The sequence below is a fragment of the Camelina sativa genome, chromosome 5 (assembly GCF_030686135.1).
Source record: "Camelina sativa cultivar CO46 ecotype springtype chromosome 5, ASM3068613v1".
Lineage (NCBI taxonomy): Eukaryota > Viridiplantae > Streptophyta > Magnoliopsida > Brassicales > Brassicaceae > Camelina > Camelina sativa.
In genome coordinates, this window is record NC_141884.1 from 18646409 (window position 1) to 18662192 (window position 15784).

The following is a 15784-nucleotide window of genomic DNA, read 5'->3' on the forward strand; positions in this document are numbered from 1 at the left end:
GCTGGCTTTAAACAGGTTTCGGATACGAGATTTTACGTTTTATAGATCTATTTGTGTTCTTCTAATGCTAATTAAAAGCTACAAAATGTAATGTACATTATCTTTTAAAAGGTGCTAATATTTGCCAATAGAACATTAGAATCTTTAAGCCACCCCATCCATGCCTAGAATAATATGTAACTGAAGCGCGTAAGTAACTTTGCATATTATTCAATGAAACATATCCATGTTCTATGCTCTTATTGAAAGGACAAATAAAAATTACAAGCCGAAGGTGTGAAAATATATAATAGTAAAAATTAAGTTCGAAAAAGACTCTTTTGGTTTGTCTCTCTTTTGGTTTGTCTCTTCAACTCCACAATGCAGAACAATCAGTAGGCTTAAAAGAAACCAGCAGTGAAGAAGAATCATAACTCACCAAAAAATTATTCTGTGCCCTGTTCCCAAAGATAGCTTCTTGTGTCGCATTACCACATAGAATAGCCAAACAAAACAGTCCTCCTCCCTCCAATTCAACATACATATTGTACTTATCCAAGACAAGATCCGCACCGCCAGAAAAATGCATTGTGATCACCGGAAAAATCTCTATGGTGCCCGAGATGTAGCACAACATGTCGTTGCGACTAGTGTCAACTACTCAATCCGCTGTCACAATTTTTTCTACTGCCTCTCTTACTAGGTTACAGTAGCTCTCAGGCAAATATGTGTAAGTGGTTCCAGAGTCTATCACTATGTTTCCTAGCAAGGCATGAAACGGTGTCCCCAATGTCTCAATGCGGGTGTCCCCAACGCTGACCGCGTCTAGGTTTAGGTAATAGATGTTGGATAATTCCAACTTGTGATAGAAGTTATCTCTTAAGGGGGCTTAAGGAGATAATGGTCAAGGATACACAAACAAGATTTAGATAAGGAGAAGCTTATTTAGATAAGGCTTTGTGTTACAATCCTATTAGAATTAGGAGTTGTCTAATTCACTATATATATGTAAGGGTCAATAGAGAGGTGTTCTATGTGACTTGAGAGATTTAGTTTTTAAGAAGTTTTCTAAATCAATTAGAAAGGTGTTCTTTTATTTCAAGTCTTTAATCTAATATTTGGTATCAGAGCAAGGTTGTGCTTCTGAACTAAAACTGGTGGAGAAGAGTTACGAAAAAGCATGGCGGCTGAAGCAAATCCACCATTACGAACAAAGGATCTTGGAGCACCATCGATCCAATGTCCGTTACTCACACCGACCAACTACACAGTTTGGTCGATGAGGATGAAGATCATACTTCGAGTCAGCGAGGTATGGGATGTTATTGAACCTTGATCCACAGATGAAAAGAAGAACGATATTGCGACTGCATTTCTGTTTCAGTCTGTTCCAGAGTCACTTATCTTGCAAATAGGAGAGCAAGATTCAGCCAAATCTCTTTGGGGAGCCATCCGATCACGTCACCAAGGAGCGGAGCGTGTTAAGGAGGCCAGACTTCAAACCTTGTTAGCAGAACTAGAACGTTTGAAGATGAGTGAAACAGATTCGGTGGATGACTTTGCAGGCAAGATTTCAGGGCTTGCATCGCAATCAGCTTCTTTGGGAGCGACCATTGAAGAACCAAAGTTGGTAAAGAAGTTTCTAACAGGCTTACCTAGAGAAAAATTTATACACATGGTAGCCTCCCTAGAGCAAGTCCTCGACTTAAATACAACACCGTTTGTAGACATAGTTGGGAGGTTAAAGGCTTATGAAGAACGAATTGGCGAAGTAAAGATCGTCGAAGACCAAGGCAAGCTGATGTTTACTAACACCTCTAATAATCGTGGAGGATATGGAGGTCTTAGAGGAGGATCCAGAGGCAGAGGCAACTACGGTAGAGGAAGCTACGGTAGAGGTAACTCTGGCAGAGGTGGTTTCGGTAGAGGCAGGGGTCGAGGGAGATTCAACAGCCAAAACCAAGGAGGAGAAACCACGGAAGAGAATCAAAAACAACAGAAGAAGGATTTATCCAAAGTAATCTGTTGGAGATACGACAAACCTGGACACTATGCGACGACTTGCACCAACAAGCCGATACAGAATCATAATCAAGAGTCAAACCTAAATGAGACACAAGAAGCAGATGGACTCTATATGCACGAAGTTGTTTTCCTCAATGAAGACAAGGTGATTCCGGAGAACTACGATATCAACAAAGGCAATGCAAGTGTTTGGTATCTAGATAATGGACCAAGTAATCACATGTCAGGAAACAGAGAATTCTTTTGCAGTTTGGATGAAAGGATTAAGGGGAAAGTGAGGTTTGGTGATGGCTCATATGTTGACATTGTTGGGAAGGGAACTATTAACTTTGTTTGCAAAACAGGAGAAATACGAGCACTCAAAGAGGTTTATTATATACCTGATCTCAAACACAACATATTGAGTTTAGGACAAGCAACAGAAGGAGGGTGTGAGGTGAACATGAAGAAGGATTTTCTAACACTTCTAGACCCATGTGGGCGGCTGCTTGTAAGAGTTGTCTGATCACCAAATCGTTTGTACAAGACCCCGATGGAGATTAGTTTGCCGATGTGTCTACAGATCGACAGTGATGAGGCTACACGGCGTTGGCATGCTCGGTTAGGACATGTCAGTTTCAATGTTATGAAGAACATGGTACAGAAGGATATGGTTGAACGTATGTCAAGCACTATACACGAGCAGGGTATGTGTGAGGTCTGCTTAGCTGGGAAGCAGACAAGAGGATCGTTCCCGGGAAAAGCAAGTTTCCGTGCATCACAGCCTTTGGAACTGGTACATGGAGACTTGTGTGGTCCGATTTCACCTTCAACACCGGCTAACAACCGCTACGTCTTTGTCTTAATTGACGATTTCTCTACGTATATGTGGACAATGTTGCTTAGGGAAAAAAGTGAAGCGTTTGATCGTTTTAAACGCTTCAAGGAGTTTGTGGAGAAACAGAGTGGTTTAGCCATCAAAACTTTCAGAACTGATAGAGGAGGAGATTTTACCTCAGGAGAGTTCAATCGTTTCTGTGAGGAGAATGGTGTAGCCAGACACCTAACAGCGCCATATACGCCTCAACAGAATGGTGTGGTTGAGAGAAGGAACCGCACTTTGATGGAGATGACAAGAAGTTTGATGAAGGGGATGTTGATTCCGAATGATATGTGGGGAGAAGCTGTACGGCACTCAACTTACCTCATTAATCGAGTTCCTACAAAAGCTCTAAATGGTCAAACTCCTTATGAATGTTTCATGTCCAAGAAACCAAACATAGAACACTTGAGAGTGTTCGGTTGTGTCACATACGCAAAGATCAATGGACCACAATTGAAGAAGCTTGATGATAGATCGAGGAGAGTGATTAACCTTGGAACAGAACCAGGTTCTAAGGCCTATAGACTCTATGATCCTATTGATGAGAGAGTAGTTGTCAGCAGAGACGTGATTTTTGATGAAAGTAAGACTTGGGATTGGTCATCTACGAGAAACAAGTCAGATGATGGAAAACCTGGTATGTTTAGGCTTTTTCAAGAAGGTTTTATAGAAGATGGTGGTGGACATGACAATGGTCAAGAAAACGACCATCAAAATGTAGACCAACATGCTAATCATGGTAATCAAGAGGAAGAAGAAGACAATGAGGGTGATGCGATTGTCGAGAACCAAGTTCAACCACAAGTTGTAGTAGTACAGCCACAAGTTGAAGTAGTACAACCCTTGGTGACCAGGTCTGGTCGTGTGGTAACAAAACCACGCCATCTGAATGATTATGTCTTGTTCGCAGAAGCAGAAAGTTGCAAGTTGTTCTTAACAATCGATGGAGAACCAGAGAATTATCTTGAAGCTGGAAAGATAAAAGAGTGGATTGATGCTATGAAAGCTGAAATAGATTCTATCATAAGGAACAACACATGGGAGCTTGTGGATAAACCAATCGGAGTTAAACCTATAGGAGTTAAGTGGGTCTATAAACTCAAAAGGAAGGCTGATGGTTCGGTGAATAAGTACAAGGCGAGGCTAGTTGCAAAAGGGTATGTGCAACAACAAGGCATAGACTTCGACGAGGTGTTTGCTCTGGTAGCAAGGGTCGAGACTATTAGGCTACTGATAGCACTTGCAGCAACAAGAGGCTGGGAGATTCACCACCTAGATGTGAAGACAGCTTTTCTCAATGGTGAACTAAAGGAATTGGTCTATGTTACTCAACCTGAGGGGTTTGAGAAGAAGGGAGAAGAGGATCGAGTATATAAGCTTCACAAAGCTTTATACGGACTGCGTCAAGCCCCTAAAGCTTGGAATTTAAAACTTGATCAAGTTCTTAAGACAATGAACTTCAAGAGATGTGCGAAGGAACCAACGGTGTACCGTAAGAAGGAGGAGAATGAGTTTTTGATTGTAGCCATCTACGTTGATGATCTATTTGTAATAGGGACTTCACTCAAGATCATTAAGCAGTTTAAATCATACATGTCAAGGAGGTTTGAGATGTCTGATTTGGGGAAGCTAACATATTACCTTGGCATAGTAGTTTTTCAAGGAAAAGATGGAATAAGAATCAAGCAAGAAGCATACGCTCAAGGGATTCTTATTGATGCAGGAATGGGTTCCTGCAATTCAACTCATGAACCGATGGAGCCGGGACAGAGTTTGTCAAAAGCAGAGAAAGAGAAAGAAATAGATGCTACAAGGTATAGAAGAACCATTGGGTGTTTGAGATACCTTCTCCACACGAGACCGGATTTGTCCTTTGCTGTCGGTGTCCCTAGCCGTTATATGCAGAGTCCAAGAGTTTCTCACGGACAGGCTATTAAACATGTTCTAAGGTACTTAAGAGGAACAACAAGCTATGGTTTGTTTTTCAGGAAAGATGGATTGAGGAAAATTACTGGGTATAGTGACAGCAGTCACAACATTGATATTGATGATGGGAGGGGTACCACAGGTCACGTGTTTTACTACGGATCGTCACCTATTACTTGGACAACACAGAAACAACCGACTGTGACACTGTCATCGTGTGAAGCAGAATTCATGGCCGCTACGGAGGCTGCCAAACAAGCTATCTGGCTGAAAGAGTTGCTGAGTGAGATACTAAGCTTACAAGGAGAGAAGATCCTGCTTAGAGTTGATAATAAGGCAGCCATAGCTTTAACCAAGAACCCAGTCTTTCACGGGAAAACAAAACACATGCTCGCCAAGTATCATTTCATTCGAGAATGTGTAGAGAATGATCAAATTGAAGTTGATCATGTGCCAGGAGAAGAACAGAAGGACGACATTCTTACAAAGCCTCTAGGACGGATTAAGTTCAAGGAAATGAGGAGTTTACTTGGAGTTGAAGAGATCAAGCTTCCCAAAGTTCGTGTTGGAATTAAGGGGGAGAATGTTGGATAATTCCAACTTGTGATAGAAGTTATCTCTTAAGGGGAAGCTTAAGGAGATAATGGTCAAGGATACACAAACAAGATTTAGATAAGGAGAAGCTTATTTAGATAAGGCTTTGTGTTACAATCCTATTAGAATTAGGAGTTGTCTAATTCACTATATATATGTAAGGGTCAATAGAGAGGTGTTCTATGTGACTTGAGAGATTTAGTTTTTAAGAAGTTTTCTAAATCAATAAGAAAGGTGTTCTTTTATTTCAAGTCTTTAATCTAATAATAGAAACCGGGTTTTGCCGTGGTCATAAACATAGTGGTTGATACAACACCATCTCCTGCTTAATAGCATTCGCTCCAAAGTTGATCTTACTAGTTCCTTTACCAGAGAAGCAGTAAGAGATGAAACCTGGGTACTCCCCTCCCATCTGAGTGACGAGCGATAAAGGTCCCCAGTTTAGACCAACCATGCCCGAAGAACTCGGTCTGTTAAGCCCTGAGCTACTGTGGCTACAACCAATAATGGTTTGAGGCATCACAAAGGGTTCCCCTGAAGTTGAATGGATCGTGACTGTCTCGGTTGCTAAGGTTCCCTTGGTATGCCTTCCGTCTTCGTAGACAATCTCGTAAGGACAAGAGTGGTCATGGGTTTTGCATCTTTTCGCTTTGAAGGTTGAGGATTTCGAAGGATCGAATATGGGAGCGTATTTGTCGTAACAGTTAGTACAAGGTAAACATTGTGTCCATACGAGTTCGCTTCCTGTGTCTAAGATAGCTTCGATCTCGAAAGGAGGAGTACCTATCTGTAGTTTCATTAGATACTCGCTGTTATCAAAGACGGTGTTAGCCTAAGGTGATCCGAGCTGAGTATCAGAGCTGACTCTAGAAGAAGATGCATTGGAGCGACGCTGGATCAAGTCGATGGTGAAGCCGTGAGGTGATGAGGCTATGGTGGTAAAGATGAAACAAGTTATTATGATTTGAAGAAAGAGAGCGATCATCGTAGTTGTAACACCCTGGACTCACCGTACGGTCCGGTCAACGTGTTGACTTCTTGGTTTGGCTCAAAACGACAATCTCTAAAATTCAAATAACGAATACAACTAACCTGAGAAAAATAAATAGTAAATGGGGGTGAGTAATTAATTACTCAGTGAGAGGGTCAACACTGCCCACTGAAATGCATTAACAACAATCTACTCACATTCATCAATCATTGCATAGCATAGAATCAGACTCCACATTCTTGATATACATCCAACAAGCATAACATTTTTACATCTATTCAACCTAGCATCATTATAATATTTAAATCACATTTCTCATATCATCAAAGTCAATCATATACACGATCATCAATATCGCTAAACCGAAATTCCATCGGCTTAGCATGGCACGAAACAAATCCCATGTTCGTCCAATCACCATGTACAAAACCAATCCCAGGTTTGTACAATTACCAGGCACGAAACAAATCCCATGTTCCGCCCATCACGAGTCACGAAACAAATCCCATGTTCGCGCTCCCAACACATAATCTCATCTCATATCATCATACATTAACCATCATATTAAACCAACTCATCTTATCATGCATCATCTCATACTACTACATCATTATACATTATTATCATAAATATAATCATCATAATAGCACACAATATCACACAACAGACATATCCAATCACATAGTTTCCAAGCCTATACAAGCAATTCAAGAAAAAATATGTTTAGAAGTTAACCAATGCATTCCCGCAAATCCCGCTCTCACCTTTGCTTTAATGTGATTGAGAACTGCCACTAGCAAACTGCAATTGCGACTAGAAACGGTGACTGCACTCCAAAAACTTGCAGCAGAAGAAACACATTCAAAATCCCGATTAGGGTTTCTGTTTTTGACAGACACAGTAGTTTCTTGCACAACAAGCAATCATTGTGGTGGTTAGGGTTTACCTTTTCCGGTGATTTTGACGGTTAAGGTGGCTTCCTTGACACCTCCTATACCAAGAATAACCGTCTATATGCTCCAAATCGCTAAGGTATTACCGGAAATATCCTCCAAAAACCCCAACCTAAATCTCCGTTTGACAAACCGTCAGTTTCTGTGGATTCCTTGCAGCAAGATCTATCTAGGGACGATAAGATCTCTATCTATATCTTTCTGAGTCGACGGCAAACTAATCCACAAAACCCTTACTTGCAACCGTTTTCCTCCTCTCCTAACAAACCAGGGACGACGGAAGTCCAGCTCCGGTGAGCAACGGTGACTAACGGTGTAGCTACGGTGGTGGTAGATGTCTTTGTTTCTCTACAATTCTTCTTCTTTGCTCTCTCTCTCTCTCTCTCTCTCGCTCTCTCTCATTTTCTCTCTTGGCGGCCTAGACTAGGTTTTGCTCTTTCTAAACGGAGAGGGAGATACTTACGCATATACACATATGTGGCCACACTCACGTATCACGATCAAACCCTCGTTTTTTTTGAGGTTTTGCCCCAATTGGGCTTTTAATGGACTATAACTCACAATGGCCCATACACATAAGATTTGGGGATGTTACAGTAGTTGCAAGAGAAAAGTCATATGATCGAATAATTGTTTTGTTTTTATTTTTTTTTGGGGTTTTGAGACACAATGCAATGTTATGTTCCATTTTTAGGTGAACTTGGGGGAAAAATTAACAATTTTTACTAAGTTTTACATTTTTTTCAGGGAATGTTATTTTCTTTGAGTTTTACTCACGATGACCATTTTTAATCTTTTATTCGAACTTGTCTTTTTTTAGTCACCCCAAAACTAGTTTAAGAAAATCGTGTCGTTTTCATATTGAGAAACCACTTTTTGACGGCCGGTCCAAATTTCCAGCTCTGATGAACGGAGGTGGTGAGTGAGCCAGAGCTGCCGACGAGACGATTCGATGACTCTGCAAAGCTTCCTGAAAACCTTAAAGACAGCTAAAAGAACTTATCCATTCTCAATCAACAAGCTCCTCCTCGATTCTTCCTCTATAAACCAAACTCTCGATTCACCGGAAAAGCCACTCTCCGACCTCAACCTCTCCACCTTTCGCCGTATTTTATCCGACCCAGATGTCAAATCCTGGAAATGCGTCTCCTTGTTCAATTTCATCCTCGAAAGCCCATCTCTTTTCTCGTTTCAACCTGATCTCAGAGCTCACTTGTCTTTAGCTTTCCGTGTCTTGTCAGAGAGGAGATTCTCAGATGCGCAGAAACTGATGAAACCTGTCGCTATTGACGACATTCTCAGGTACCCTTTTATCACAATCGTCTCTGCCTTCGTTGATGAGTGTGGTTGTTGTGAGACGAGAGTTGTTGCGAGGTTCTTTAATTCGATGGTTATGGTTTACTCAGACAATGATAAATTCGATGAAGTTGTTGAGGTTTTTAAGTATATGAAGAACAGTGAGGTTAAGATTGATGAAAAGACTTGTACTTTACATCTGTTGAATCTCAAAAAATCTGATCAGATGGAATTAGCTGTAGATTTCTTTCCTTTAATGGTTGAATCGGGACTAGATGTTGTATCTGTGTACTCTTTAACGGTTGTTGTTTCCGCGTTGTGTTGCAATGGAGAGATCACGAGAGCAAGAGGATTAGTTGAGGAGATGGTTCTGGTTAAAGGGATTAAGCCTAATATTGTTACATTTAAGTCAATGATAGATTGTTGTGTTAAAAGATGGGATTTTGAAGAGTTGGATTTGGTTCTTAAGTCAATGGAGAAGGAAAGTGTGATGCTTGATCTCGATACTTACAAGATTTTGATTGATGGGTTCACTAGTTATGGTAAGCTTGAAGAAGCAGAGAGGTTGGTTTCGACAATGCATGATGAGAAGCTAAGAGTGGAGACTTATCTGTATAATTTGATCATGGATGGGTACTCTCGATTTGGACTAGTGGAGAAAGCGTTTGAACTACACAGAGAGATGAGTTGTAGAGGTGTTACTCCAAACAAGGATACGTATTGGGTGTTGATGAATGGACTTTGCAAAGCTGGGAAAGTGTGTGAAGCGATGAGATTGTTGAACGAGTTGCGAGTGAACGAGTTTGAGATTGATGAAGAAATGTATATTACGTTGACTGAAGGGTGTTACAGAGCAGGAATGATAGATAAATCTTTGGAAGTGGTGGCTGAGATGATTAGGGAAGGATTCATTCCTGATGGTACAGTATTTGAAAGATTAGCTGATGCACTGTTAGAAGTAAGCTGGAAAGAGGCACAGATGATGGTTACATTCGTAGTTAAGAGTGGCATCAAACCAAAATCTTGTTCTGAATTTGGTCCAAAATGATTATGTGGTCATAGAGGAAAGAAACTTATCTACTTTCTTATAACCTTAAGACTGAGATGACACACCTGTGCCTTACCAAGTCTCCAACTACACCTGTGTCAATGATATGGTAATCTACCTCTACTAATATTCTAAACTGTTTTTAAGGATAGTGATGTGCACAAAGTTGGTTCTATACCTCCAAAAGATGCAAATATATTAGACATTCTTGAAAAATTAGTGGTTCCGGAAATTTTTAGAGTATTAGTGAGTCTACAGTGTATTTGAGTTGGAGAATAAAGTAGAAGATGATTTAATGTATAAAGTGAATAATGATGACAATGAAAGGGAATGGTGATGAACAAAAACTAGGTGGAGAAGAAGGAATGACGACGATGAATATGAGTTTGATTAGGTCCATGTTGTTATGTCTTCCATGACAACCGAAATAAGATCTAAGGAGATTGCTTGAAGATTGATTTCCTATTTTGGATCGTGAGAAAGCAAGGTTGCAATGTCTAGAAGCTTAATGATTGTGGCTATGTCGATCTACGCTATACCAACTTGTACTTTTTAGAGAGTATTGAAAAAATCTTTCATCAATTTATATGTATGTTTTGATTCCCCAAATTAGCTAAAAGATCATCCATATTGACTGCTCCGTTTTTAAAAGGTGGTGTGTAGTAATAACAAGTGATATGGTTAACTTAACATCTGATCGTAGAGATCTTAATGAAATAACTAATGTTTTCCATCGCATGAATCATTATTAATGTTGATAACAACATGGACCTAATCAAACTCATATTCATCGTCATGGAAGACACAGCAACATGGACCCAAATACAAAAAACCAAAACATAAATCTGAATCTGAGAAGAGAAGAGATTCATCAGTTTGTATTAGGGATTGAGAAGAGATAAGAGAGAAGAGATAGTGACCTTCATTCTTATCAAATGATGCGGTGAAACTGTGATCGGAGATTCAACGCGAGAGAAAGATTAGGGTTCGACGAATTGGGGATTATACAATTTGGGGATTTTGATTGCAATGTGTCTTGAGGGATTTCCCATCTTCGATGGTGTTGCCGGTGAACTACGACCATGGATTTCATGGCTGGAGGATTTCTTTGTTCAAGAGAATTTCACGGCGGATGAGAAACTGAATCTTGCACATAGTCTTCTCGAAGGTGAAGCAGACGCCCATGTTCAATGGCGACAATCGTTTATGCCTTTCCAAAGCTGGGAAGACTTGAAAGATGTTTTGGTACTGGGTTTTGGGAAAAGAGACGATCCTGAAAAAAGGAGGATGATGCTTGAGAACGAACGTAAAATACAACAGTTCATCAAGAAGCAAAGAGTCGATCTAGAGGCTGACAGGAGTGGTGAACCAGAATTTGTAGTGACTGATTTGATTCGCAGTGACAAAGACTCGCGTCATGAGAAGAAAGCGATTCAAGAAACACTTGTTTCTCCTGTGTCGAAGGATTTTGTATACAGAACAAGTTTGTTTACAACACAAGATACTATTCACAATGAAGAATCGATTCTACACGAAGAACAGCCTGGCCAGATTCAATACATCCCACAAAAGGAAGCGTTTCAGCATCAGATATTGATCTCTGACTCGGAACCTAGCAGTAGAGTTGATCAGTTAGGATTTTCTGTACTGGATTCGATTGTGGCAAATGGGAAACTTGGGGAAAAGCACGTTGAGAATCCAATCTTTGAAGGTCTAAATGAAGGTTCACATAAGGAGAAGGACTTCTCTAAAGAGAAGCAATTGCTACGGACTGGCGACTCTGTTGGTGTGAAGACATTAGGTCAGCATGAAGACGTGATTTGTGAAGCAGAGTCGACTTTAACCTTGTCAATGATTGATTCTAGTCTCCAAATGGAATCACAAGCTTCAGTAACTTCAAATTTGGCAACAGATGGAGTTCAGATGGAAGTGGAATCTGTTGGAGTGAAGGAATTGGTTCAACAAAAAGAATCCATATGTGAATCAGAATTGATTGCGATAACAGAGAGGACTGAGTCGATTACAAAATCAAAGTTATGTGAAACAGTGTCTGCAGTTCCAAAGACAGTGTTCGTTCAACCAAAAGAATCATTTCGACATCAGAAGGAGCAATTACATGTTTTAGATTTTTCAGAAATGGCTGAATGTGTTGAGAAGTCAAGTCATCAGTTTTTGGAAGGAGAGATTGCAAAGCTATGGATATCAACTTGTGGTACACTACAATCTCATAGGCATCATGTGCAAAGACTCATTACAAGACATAAATTTCAAACTAAGAGAAAGCTTACTTTGTCTCTTAAGTCATGGATGTTTAAGTACAAGCGGAAGCATAGACTGCTTGATCGATTTGGAGAATCTACTGCAATAAGGCATGGAAACAGAGTGCTTACTCACTCTATACCAAAATCACTTTTACCAAATTCAGCCACAGATGCTATCGAGATCAAGACCAGATCATGGACTAGAGCATACATGTATGCCTGTTTCAGAGAAAGTGAATGGCCAGTATCAGTTCCATGGATTTTATGGTTAAGGTTGGTAACTATAGTGTTTTTTCCTATTGGGGTCGAGTTGCAGCATACACTACAGATGCATCACCGATTTAAGAAGCCAAAATTTATCAAATCTTGGCGTTTCAAGTACAAAACTAAGGGTAGTTGCAGAGAAACGAAAGTGACTATGCAACATACATTCACACTCTCACGTTTGGATGCACTGAAGCTTTGCTACATGACATCGCAAAAGCTGACGTACAATCTGTGTTTGAGCAGATTAGACAACGACTTGAGAGAGAACGTGTTCAATACATTCTGCAGGTGAAAGTTCCATCAGATGGAACATTTCAAGTAGTGCCTTGTGTGCAGCAGGCTGCATTTAGGTTGTCAATGAGAAGACACAGCTTGAGGACAAGCTGTTTTAAAACGGGGGAGTATTGATAAGCTGCATAGTGTGAAGAAGAAGACAAGCACATGTGGATCACGTGAGAAGAGAACCGGTTTAGAAGAAGAGCTGGTTTACTTTCTTAGACATTTGTGTATATAAACGATTGTATGGTTTTAGAAGAGGGTTATGCATTGTTTGTGAGTTGTATAGGCGACGTATGGTTGCTTGGGAGAGAGAGAGTTGATGAATCGGTGATGTGCCGGTGGCTCTATCTTTTGTAAACAGTGTATCAGATAAGAAATAGAGATTGTGTTCTTCATTCTTATCAAAATCTCAAAACCGTATGTCTTTTATTACTACTAGCTAGGTTACTGCAGGTTGTAGATAAATAAGCAAATATAAAAATTATATTATTGCTTGAAGATGAATTTGTTTCTCTTTAATTGCTTTTGTTTATCTTTTGCATATCTTGAACACACATTACGAAAATAAAATGAAAATATATAAATCGAAAAAAATGGACCAGGTTTTTTTATGGGATTTTTGAATCAATATGGTAAACAGTTCATAAAAACTGGTAACTATATGTGAATATGGACCAAGCTTAGTTACTTGTAACTCTAAATTATAGAATACATGGTGTTATAGTAATTTTTATTTCTCACTTTTCGTTACCTCTTATTGCTTCTTTTCTTTTGTCCTCTACTCTCTTTGCCTCCTCCAATTTCTCCTCAGATCTTGGTCTTACCGTAATTGGTGATCTTCTTATCTCTCTCGTTAGTTCTTCAAGAACAAGAATGTAGCAAATGCAATCAAGAACACTACTCTTGAAATACTCTACAATTGATTTAAGGACTCTCTCCTCTAGCTTATGTATCCCCTCTGCGGGTTTCTTCGTCCACCATCAATTTGTCCTCCAAATTTGCCAAGATTCATATTCAGTTCACACATCTTTTCTTTCTTTCTGTTTCTTCATCTTTTGCATGTCATATAGTTTCGTTTTATTAAAATCAGAGAGCAAGAAGAGGGCATCTATTAGTTGATAGAAGTGAAAACAGCATGACACTAATACACTAAAATATTAAACAAAAATGGCACATGTCGCAATAAATAATATAATGTATGTCATATAAAATTAATTAAAAATATAATAAAATATTGTAAAGAAAATAACACATGTTGTAATAAGATAGTGTCAAATGACAACTTCAGTTTGTCTAAAGAGAATCTTATTATATAAACTTTAGTTCTCAAAGTTTGTAACTCACAAGATCGTGACATGTGTTTGTTTTAACGATCATCGATCAAAGTTAAAAATTCACCAGATCATGACACGTGTCAGTTTTAACGATTAAATATCAAAGTTAATAACTCATCAGATCGTGACACGTGTCAATTTTAACGATCATAAATCACATATCAAAGTTAGTAACTCATCAGATCGTGACAGGTGTCAATTTTAACGATTAGAACAAAATAATTTTTATGATCATAAGATCATCTATTTGCTTATATAGAGGGGTGTATTTACCATGATTTTGACATGTGTCAAGTTACTAATTTGAGGTCTTGACATGTGTAAAAGTTAATATTTAATAAAAAAAAATTAAGATTACGAAAAAACAAATAAAATTGTTTTAAACAATATTGATAATATAAAAAGATAATTATCAAAAAATTAATAAAATTAAACAGTTTTTTAAATAATTATAAGGAGATTATATATATATATTTATATAATAAGATAATTCATAAAATTCAAAATTATAATTTTTTTACTTATTAATTATACAAAAAAATAGAAAAAGGATTAAGGAAAGTATACAGAAAATTATTAATTCTAAAAAATGTAAATATTGACTTCTATATAAACATAGATCGTCTCATATTATTCATCTAACAAAAATAATTTATTCAAAAATATTGCTTTCAACTTTGTTCTATGGGTGAAGTTTTTTTAATGTGAAGGCAAATTTTCCTTATTTTTTAAAACCAAAATATACTCATACTTTCTACTTTTTCAGTTTAGAATAGGTAAGATTAACATGTTTACCCAAAAAACATATGGAATATTAATATATGCATCTTCATTTTCTAATACTGAAAATTAAAAAGAAAATTTTATTTAGTAGTTTTAGATTGTTTTATTTAATTTTTATATTCATCTTTGAATTATTTGAGGTTCATATATTACTGTGCTTATAATTTTTTATTATTTTTCAGTTATGTCAAATTAATTTTTTTCTAAATTCTCAACCTTGATTGGTTGGTCATAGACCTTTTTGTTGTGCAAACACAATTGTTACCATTCATTCAATCTTAAAAAGAGATAAAGAGGAGAAGTTCATCAACCTAATGGTTGGATAAAATAGGCTAATCAAACACAAGCTTATAACAAACATAGATAGAATGAAAAAATATAAATCGTTGTTGACAGATCTATAGGAGCTTTGAGATAGAGGCTACATCATGGTGTGTCAAAGAAACTTCTATGATTACATTAGAAAATTTAACATTAGTTACTGTCAAAAGATTTTGTGACGTTAGATAAGTCTTTAGATTCATTGGTTGCTGGAGCAAACCACTTTGAAATAGCTAAAAGACGTGAACATGTTCTCTCCACACAGAAGGAGTGCAGAGCCGAAGTTCTCTCTATGGTGGAGGAAGTTGGACACAAGGTTATCTCCCCAAGGGAGGAAGGTGGGGGAGGTTGGACGCAAGGTTATCTCCCCAAGAGACGAAGGCAGAGCGAAGGTTCTCTCCATGGTGGAGGAGGTTGGACGTAAGGTTCTCTCCAAAAGGGAGGAGGGCAGACTCCGAGGTTCTCTCCATGGTTAGTCATATACTATTATAATGTAATTTATTTTTTATTCAAAATTTTTTTTGAGCCAACAATTTTAGTCATTAAAGAAACTTTGCAAAAGTGAAAGTAAAGAGACATATAATAGTTGGCTTAATTTTTTCATATAGACATTTTTTGGGTGGTGGTAAATAGTATATTTGTAACATACAATATACCTAGGTGTAAAAAATACACTTTTAATGGTAACATAGATAAAAGATTTGTATATGGATATAAATCAGTTAGTAAAAAAAAAATTTATAAATGAAATACAATATATTTTAATATATTTTATTAAATTTTATTTTATTTACAAAACTTTAAACCCGCCCGATCAGGCGGGTCCTTATCTAGTCTTACTTATAAATAGTTACTATAACTAATA

General features: G+C 38.1%; 1 protein-coding gene, 1 long non-coding RNA gene and 1 pseudogene across 2 annotated transcripts; 1 reads left to right on the forward strand and 2 right to left on the reverse strand.

Moving 5' to 3' along the window:
• Positions 1-349: 349 nt before the first annotated feature.
• LOC147943961 (aspartic proteinase CDR1-like) lies at positions 350-6371 on the reverse strand (annotated as a pseudogene).
• A 570-nt stretch (positions 6372-6941) lies between these two features.
• On the reverse strand, positions 6942-7873 carry LOC147943962 (uncharacterized). Its single transcript, XR_015598070.1, has 2 exons — positions 7324-7873; positions 6942-7217 (listed from the first exon to the last, which is right to left on the reverse strand). It is a non-coding gene; the product is annotated as an uncharacterized LOC147943962 (long non-coding RNA).
• Positions 7874-8282: 409 nt separating this feature from the next.
• LOC147943963 (pentatricopeptide repeat-containing protein At2g28050-like) lies at positions 8283-10325 on the forward strand. The gene has a single exon (XM_087450244.1). The coding sequence runs from the start codon at positions 8283-8285 to the stop codon at positions 9672-9674; it is 1392 nt and encodes a 463-aa protein (XP_087306370.1). The 3' UTR covers positions 9675-10325.
• The last annotated feature ends 5459 nt before the right edge of the window (positions 10326-15784 follow it).

What these genes read in the sequence shown, in the direction of transcription:
- LOC147943963 (XM_087450244.1), top strand. Translation starts at nt 8,283, where the DNA reads ATGACTCTGCAAAGCTTCCTGAAAACCTTAAAGACAGCTAAAAGAACT.